The sequence below is a fragment of the Palaemon carinicauda genome, chromosome 14, assembly GCF_036898095.1.
Source record: "Palaemon carinicauda isolate YSFRI2023 chromosome 14, ASM3689809v2, whole genome shotgun sequence".
Classification (NCBI taxonomy): domain Eukaryota; kingdom Metazoa; phylum Arthropoda; class Malacostraca; order Decapoda; family Palaemonidae; genus Palaemon; species Palaemon carinicauda.
In genome coordinates this window covers 18,665,637-18,673,801 of record NC_090738.1, presented here as the reverse complement: position 1 = coordinate 18,673,801, position 8,165 = coordinate 18,665,637, and the positions used below count along the sequence as shown (strand labels likewise).

General features: G+C 36.3%; 1 protein-coding gene across 1 annotated transcript; it reads right to left on the bottom strand.

The window, feature by feature from the left end:
• Positions 1-210: 210 nt before the first annotated feature.
• LOC137653117 (uncharacterized) lies at positions 211-5,056 on the bottom strand. Its single transcript, XM_068386511.1, has 2 exons — positions 5,010-5,056; positions 211-897 (listed from the first exon to the last, which is right to left on the bottom strand). The coding sequence occupies exon 2, from the start codon at positions 881-883 to the stop codon at positions 332-334; it is 552 nt and encodes a 183-aa protein (XP_068242612.1). The 5' UTR covers positions 884-897; positions 5,010-5,056; the 3' UTR covers positions 211-331.
• Positions 5,057-8,165: the final 3,109 nt, after the last annotated feature.

Below are 8,165 nucleotides of genomic sequence, written 5' to 3'. Positions count from 1 at the left end.
GCTTGAAGACACTCCAAAGTTTTATCAAAATGGTGTAGGCATATAGTATATTATGCCTCCCGGAAGGAATTTCACTTTACTGTTTATATGTGGCTCTGCATGAGCATATTTAAAAACTGTGAATTTATAAAGTGAAATTTATAAAAACACACAATGTACATCTACGTAAAAACTGTTTCGGTAATCAGGCTAATAACATAGAAAAAGAAATCAAAGTTGCATGTCTTTATTTACAATCGGACCTTAAGATTAATTATCTGTACAGTATTCACCAACAATTCGGTAAGAGTAATTTGCATCGGTATCTTTTGCTATATTCGTTATTTGTTTGTTACTCATCTGTGGCTTCGACTTCGGCAAGATTGTCGCTCGAATCCTCGGCTACTTCTTCAGCTTCATCTAGAACGATGTCGATAACCTCAGGGGCAGGAGCAGCGACAGGCGCGGCGGCGGGGGCGGGAGCAGGGCGAGGAGCGGCGGCACGGGGAACAGGCGCTGGGACTCCTGCACCATCGTATTCGACAATCCTGCCAAAGTCGGCGTTGGAGATTTCGAACAGGGTTTCGGACTCAGAGCAAGGTATGGCGTCCTCTCTGAAGGAGCAGGTGAGGGACTCCTGGCTAAAGACCGTCTGGTTTCCGCAGAAGAAGGAGAACTGGGCCACGTCGACGACTTCTCCTGCGTCGTCGGAGACAGGCAGACAGACATGGAAGACGCGGCAGTCGTTGGCGATGTCGGCGTAGTAGCCGTAGGAGCGTCCTGCGCAGCTGAAGGTCTGGCTGGGTTCGCTTCCCAGGACATCCAAGTATCCGTCGGAGAATAGATAAGCCGACTGAGCAGCGGCTGTAGCAGCCAGGGCTAACACACAGATGAAGACCTTCATGGTTGATGTAATATCTGGAGGGTTGAGAGATTGGCATTTAAAGAATGAACTGGGAATGAGTGAAAGGAAAATGGGAATATAAACATAGAAATGTTTGAAGATCATTATCTTTTGCAAATCGGCATTACAATATTGTATATATTCTCATTTGCTAAATATTATTGATTTCTAAGCATATCTGAGAGTAATATTATGTAGCAACTCTGGTACAAATAAAAATACCGTAAAACTCTCAATAAGTTCTTCTTATCAGGAATGCATTTCATTCTAAACAATGTTATTACAGCGTTGAAATAAACAACAGTTTACGGTGACAATTTTACTTATATGTCATAATTTGCAACTTTCAAACAAAGGTCAACGAGTTGACGAGCACAAAACTGTTCTTACGAGTGGTGCGATTAGTTCATTAATAAAAGATAAATGATCTCCATAACCATTTTAGGCAATCGTCTGATTATCAAGAGAAAATGCATATAAAATGAGTTATTCATTCAATTCACTAAATAGACGCAAGTGATGTGCTAGAAAAAAAATTAAGAACCTAACTTGAATCTAATTCATGCATAAGGAAAACGACTGTCATGTAGCAGGAGAGAAACTAAGGATAGAATTTTATTTATACCTGGTAGTGTGATAAATGAATGAATGACGGAAATGTGATGGTGGGAGACTAGTCTGATTGCTCACAGCAAAACCAACCTAGTAAGGGTGGCCCTGACTAGTATAGCTTTGCTGATTATGACAATAATCAAACCCTTTCACCAAGTTAATGCACCCCCACTCATATATATATATATATATATATATATATATATATATATATATATATATATATATATATATATATATGTATATATACATATATATATATATATATATATATATACAGTATATATTTATATACATACTTTCAACTGTAGGGGCTAGAGTTCGATCCCAGTATGAGATAGAAATGTATTTCTATTTGAGCACGATTTTATGTTGATTTTCATCCATATTGACTCATTAGGGGTAATTCGAATTAACAGTTATCAATTGTGTCACCTGGTGGGGCGGGAAGTCGGAGAAAACTCGGAGGTAAGAGACTGATGTCTCGCGAGGTAAATCCGAATTGCAGTTAGCAGTCAGGTTCCTACTTCTTTTGAGCATCTGGTGGCATGATTGGAAGCGACCTGGCCGTCCATTTGAAAAGGCTAGGGTTCGATCTCAGTATAAGATAGAAATTTATTTCCATTTCAGCACGATATTGTGTTGATTTTCATCCATATATATATATATATATATATATATTATATATATATATATATATATATATATATATATATATATATATATATATATGATTGTGAAGCTAAATTCACACAGAATTATCTATCTATATTTATATACTCATGCATATATCAATATTCCAGATTGATATCCTGCTACGAAGGAGCTTTTTGTATCAGTGGCAAAACGGTGTTTCACTTTTCCATCAAACTCCTCCAGAATCCAGGCTAAAGTGCTTAACTTTTAGGTCTTATACGTTAAGTCACATATTATGTGGCGCGATAATCTTTAATTTGCCTTTTGTTTTGTCTCTCATTTCCATTTTATTCGGCCATTAAGGTTTATCTAATTTCTTATGAGAAATCTGAGAAAGTTTCGAAGTTGTATCTACTAGAAGGAACAGTTACTCTATCGTAAATGTTCTTTAAACAATATTTTCTTTCTTCACGATTACCTGTCCAGCTTGGAATTTCCTTTGCAAGGTACGTTAGTCATACATATACCAAAGCACTTCCCCCAATTTTGGGGGGTAGCCGACATCAAACAAATGAAACAAAAAAAGGGGACCTCTCCTCTCTAAGTTCATCCCAGCCTGACAAGGGACTCAACCGAGTTCGGATGGTACTGCCAAGGTGCCACAGCCCACCCTCCCCCATTATCCACCACAGATGAAGCTTCATATCTCTGAATCCCCTACTGCTGCTACCTCCGCGGTCATCCAAGCAGAGGAGGAAGCAGCAAGGCCTACCGGAACTGCGTCACAATCGCTCGCCATTCGTTCCTATTTCTAGCACGCTCTCTTACGACACACAGGGATACATTGGCGCTATACTATTTGGTATGTTAGTACCAAGATTTAAAATTGCATGGAGATGATGGAAGAGATATATCTTGTCTCCGTCTCTGTCTGTTTGCGAGAGAGAGAGAGAGAGAGAGAGAGAGAGAGAGAGAGAGAGAGAGAGAGAGAGAGAGAGAGAGAGAGAGAGAGAGAGAATGCATTTTAAATTTTCGAAAACTAAAGGACACCTTCAGATAAATTTTTCATCATCGAATGAATTTTATGTTATCCTTCAATTTTCTATTTCCGGTAAAATTAAAATTTCACTTTCATTTCAACAACAAAAATATTTAGTCCTCTGCAATTACTAGTATCTCAGTCCTTCACTGTTCACCATACCGATTTTAAATCAATCTTATCTTTAAAAAAAGAAATAAAATGATGGAAGCAACTTGTTTCACTATTCCCAAGTCTTGTTCTTCAGTAAACAACGCATCACGCCACTCTTATCAGTTTAAAGCAAAAGTACCGGTGTTAGAAATTGCACCACGGTCAAATGAAAGAACTTCCAAGGAAATAGATTTATCCCTTCTAAAGCTTAATTGCAAGAATTCCAAACTGGAAATCACACGACTCTGTTAACACAGACATGAAATTCGGCAAATCTTAACTCCATCTGATGACGTAGTTCAAGAAGGCTCTTATCAGGAGGATCACGCATGCACACATCATCTCCTGTTGCCTATCAGGACCCCACGACAGAGAGAGAGAGAGAGAGAGAGAGAGAGAGAGAGAGAGAATCTGCAAGCATTACCTAGCGTTTAATGGATGTATGTTCATATTTGGCCCTTTGTATATGTAAAATGAATATTTTTTTCTCGGCATCTATTAAAACATGAATTTTTAAGGGTAGAAAAATGAGTCCCCACTGACTGGCAACACAATATTTACTAAGCGAATATATACTTTTATTAAGCACGTACTCACTGACATCCAATATTGGTCAAACATGTACTGTACGTGAATTAAGACATAACCATACATGCACTCAAATATTTACACAAATGTTAATTCTTTCAAGAATTCCAATGATTTCCTTTACAATCATCAAACGAATTCTCAAAAATTATTTAGGCTAAGGATTGACTAAATATTAAACCGTCGGAATGATTACTTTGATTGTGTGTTCGTAGGTATGTATACGTGCGTGCATAAAAGAATTTACTTGAATAACTACATTTCTTTTTTTTTTTTTTTTTTTGCAAAATATCTATTTTTTCTTCAATTAAATTTCACAGCATAATAGAATCATTTCTGTTTCAACTTGAGTCAAGACCTCCATCGTTTGGTTTTAAATCCTCTCCTCGATAAAAATTCGAATGTAACCCTACTTTGAATAAGAGATATTAATATCATTAGCATCAAATGAAAATCTATTCAATTTTAAATCAAAGGAGTTATGAACAGCAGCATAAAACAAAGAATGAATGTAATTTTTTTTTCTGAATTTACCGTAAATAGGCGGAAATCGGACCAAAATAATATTTCCTATCACTGAAAAATCAGACAAGAAATAAGAAAAATAACTAAAATTGGCATAAATGACTCCAATTATAATCGACCAAGACGGAATCTCGGAATGTGGTAAATATCATTAAGTATTTATGGCAGAGAAACTTAAAGTGAATGAGGCATACAGCCAAAACGGTCTTATTACAAAACGAGATACTATGTACTAAAGTGCTAGAATCAAGCAGGTGTACTCTGAGAGATATGGTTATCATTTTTCTTAAAGAGAGAGAGAGAGAGAGGAGAGAGAAGAGAGAGAGAGAGAGAGAGAGAGAGAGAGAGAGAGAGAGAGAGAGGGGGGGGGGGAGAGCGGGTCTTCTTACAAAACAAGATGCTGTATCAAGATCCTTGAACTAAACAAGTATAATCTCAGAGATATGGATATCAAAATATTTTAGGGTTTGATATGATATGTAGAGAGAGAGAGAGAGAGAGAGAGAGAGAGAGAGAGAGAGAGAGAGAGAGAGACCTCCTCATCCCTGATCCTGAGTGTGTAGTAAAGCTCACCTTTCTCTGGCGCCTGAGGATGAGAAACTGATGACCAAGTATCAACCAACACGTCCTTTTATATAGCGGAGGGACGAAACGTCCTTGTATAAGGAACACCCCCCCCCCCTCCAAAAGCATCACTCCAGCGCGAAAACCTCCCTTTGATAAGAGAAAATTTCCAATTATCACTATAGTCCTCTGTCCAAGACCGGTTGCTAAGGATGCATTGGGAGGTCGGGAGTGCATATACAAATTGACCGTTTGGTACAAAGGGGATATTAAATTAATTAAGGGTCTTTATATATTTTGCATTTTTCATTACTTCTCTTCCCCTATATCCTTTCCATGCCCTTCCACATATCTGTCTGTCTGTCTGTTTGGTTGGATTTTTATGTAACAAAATAATCATTTAAATTGAAATGGGGTGTTTTACATTGCCAATGGCGCATATAGAATCAGAATTGCATTATACGTATTGCAATTTGCTTGAAATAAAAGAGAATAAAAAAAAAATATCTTAAACCTTTTGTTTTATCATAGATGTTGACCGATTTATCTAAACATAAGCGAGTAAAACTAAAAGGAAACATAAAAAAGTAAGAAAACCTGACATGATACATCTGTTGTTTTTGGACCAGGAGTTTTAATTCTTATTGTTTACCAACATGATTAAATTTTGGTTCAACCGATCCAAGAAATTAAAACAATAAGTTTTGACGTTTCCTTCAATTATTTTGTCGCCTATCGCAAAGATAATATATATATGTATATATATACATATATATATATATACATATATATATATATATATATATATATATATATATATAGATTATATATATATATATACAGTAGACCCCCGCCATACGACATTAATCCGTTCCAGAGTTGGTATCGTAAGGTGAAAATGTCGTATGGCGGGCAATAGAATAGCTAATGCGTGCAAAACCCCAGGTAAAAACACCAAAATTTTATATTCATGTTAAAAATTAGTAACAAAATAGTATAGTAAGCACTGTACTACAGTATACTTATATATGATATACATGTACTGTACAGTATATAATTAAATAACATTATAAATAAAAATTATATACTGTACTGTAAAGGAAAAATGAAATATTATTTATCTTTGGAGTGACGTGACTTGAGCTGGTATTGGGTGGAAGCAGAGGGGGAGGAGACGGCAGATATAAAAACGTAACAATGCTAATTATGTTATGTACACTTAATAATAAATTTATTCTTACTATTAAACACTTAAAATTAAAAATGCTTTTTTTTTATTATATTTGTCTTTTGAAATTTTTTTTATAATTTTTTTCTTTAGAACTTAAAAAATTACTCTTTTTTTAGCTTTTTTAATAGAATCACTCATATCACCTTTGCTTTCTGACACTTCTCCTTTGGAGAAATATCTATCCAAAGAAGCCTGTTTCTGACGAATCCTCAAAATATTTCTAAAATGACTCATACACTTGTCATTACCGATTGCGTGAGTGTATCACCAGCGATTTCCTTCGATTTCATCCATAGTAGAAGGAGTCTCTCCATCTCGTCGTTGATTGAGGTCCTTTCACTGGCAAGGACAGTCATGCCTTTAGAAGACTTACTTGCTTTAATGGCTTCCTTGATTTTGATGATTGTGCCAATCGTTCATTGGTTACAGCCATATGTACTAGTGAGGGTAACGATGCGCATGCCTTCTTCGTATTTCTTTATTATCTTCAGCTTCGTTTCCATAGTGATCATCTTCTTACTTTTCTCTTTAACATCACTAGCAATCTTGGGACCCATGGCTGACGAATTAAAGTTGGAATTAAGCACTAAAATGCACAAAAAATACGATATCGCAAGCACTCACACGAGTTCAAGTCTTTACGAAACGCACACGAGATTCTGAATTGAGCGCACGATTAACAAAGAGAGAGAGAGAGGCAGCATCTCTCTCAGGCATTGTGGGAGGGATTTCGGCCAATAGCGTATTGGCATCTTAGTGATGCCGTGACGCCGACCAATAGCAGACCAGCTTCTTAGTGACGTATGAAGTGATGTATGAGCGTGGTGGTAGGCGAGTGACTTGCACAGTCGTACGCGTAAAAACCGCCAAGTTTGAATTTTTTAATTCGATGCCGTAAGGTGGGGAAAATGTCGTAACGAGGGGATGAAAAACCTTGTATTCCACACCGTAACGTGAAAAAAACATAAGCTGGGGACGCCGTACCCCGGGGGTCTACTGTATATACATATACACACACACACACACACATATATATATATATATATATATATATATGTATGTATATATATGTGTATATATATATACCTCATAGTTATGACTTAGCATATCTAAACGTGAATATGAAATAGTTTCCATAACAATTTACGTTTTATTCTAATTTCATGAACTTGTGTATTCGGTAGTCAATTAATAACCCATTGTATCCTGTTTAAGACTTGAGCATATAAAATTAGAGCTCAACCTCTAACATGCAAGTGATTGGTGTGGAGCTAGAATTTGATAAGAGATTATTCAAGTGCTTTGGTAATCTACTGTCCGGACCAAATGAAAATGCTAAGAGTTTTCTGCCGATTCTTAAGTTAAGTATTTCAGGTTTGGGGATTCTTTCATTCATCTATACTTCCATTAATAGAGAGAGAGAGAGAGAGAGAGAGAGAGAGAGAGAGAGAGAGAGAGAGAGAGAGAGAGAGAGAGAATTTTGGGAATTTCTATATTTTTCTATAATTCCATTAAAACGATTAACTTTCCCAGAGAGAGAGAGAGAGAGAGAGAGAGAGAGAGAGAGAGAGAGAGAGAGAGAGAGAGAGAGAGAGAGAGAGAGAGAGAATATTTAATTTAATGAATAATAGGAACTGCGGCCATGAGCATAAACTTGTTTTCTGGTCAGAATATTTATTGCTATATTCGATCAATTTTCGTTTCTCTCTCTTTTGTGTAACTATGACTATCTCTTATATGAAAGAAAAACAAATATCGAATATATGAAAGTGCAAATAATGTCTCCATACTTGATGAACGATTTCTCAAATATATATTTCACTGGTATGGCTCTGACTATGGTAACTGACAACGAGTAGTGGAAAAGATTTACAGTATATACAAACACACAAACACACGCACACACACTTATAAAATTAATATTCACTTTTCCC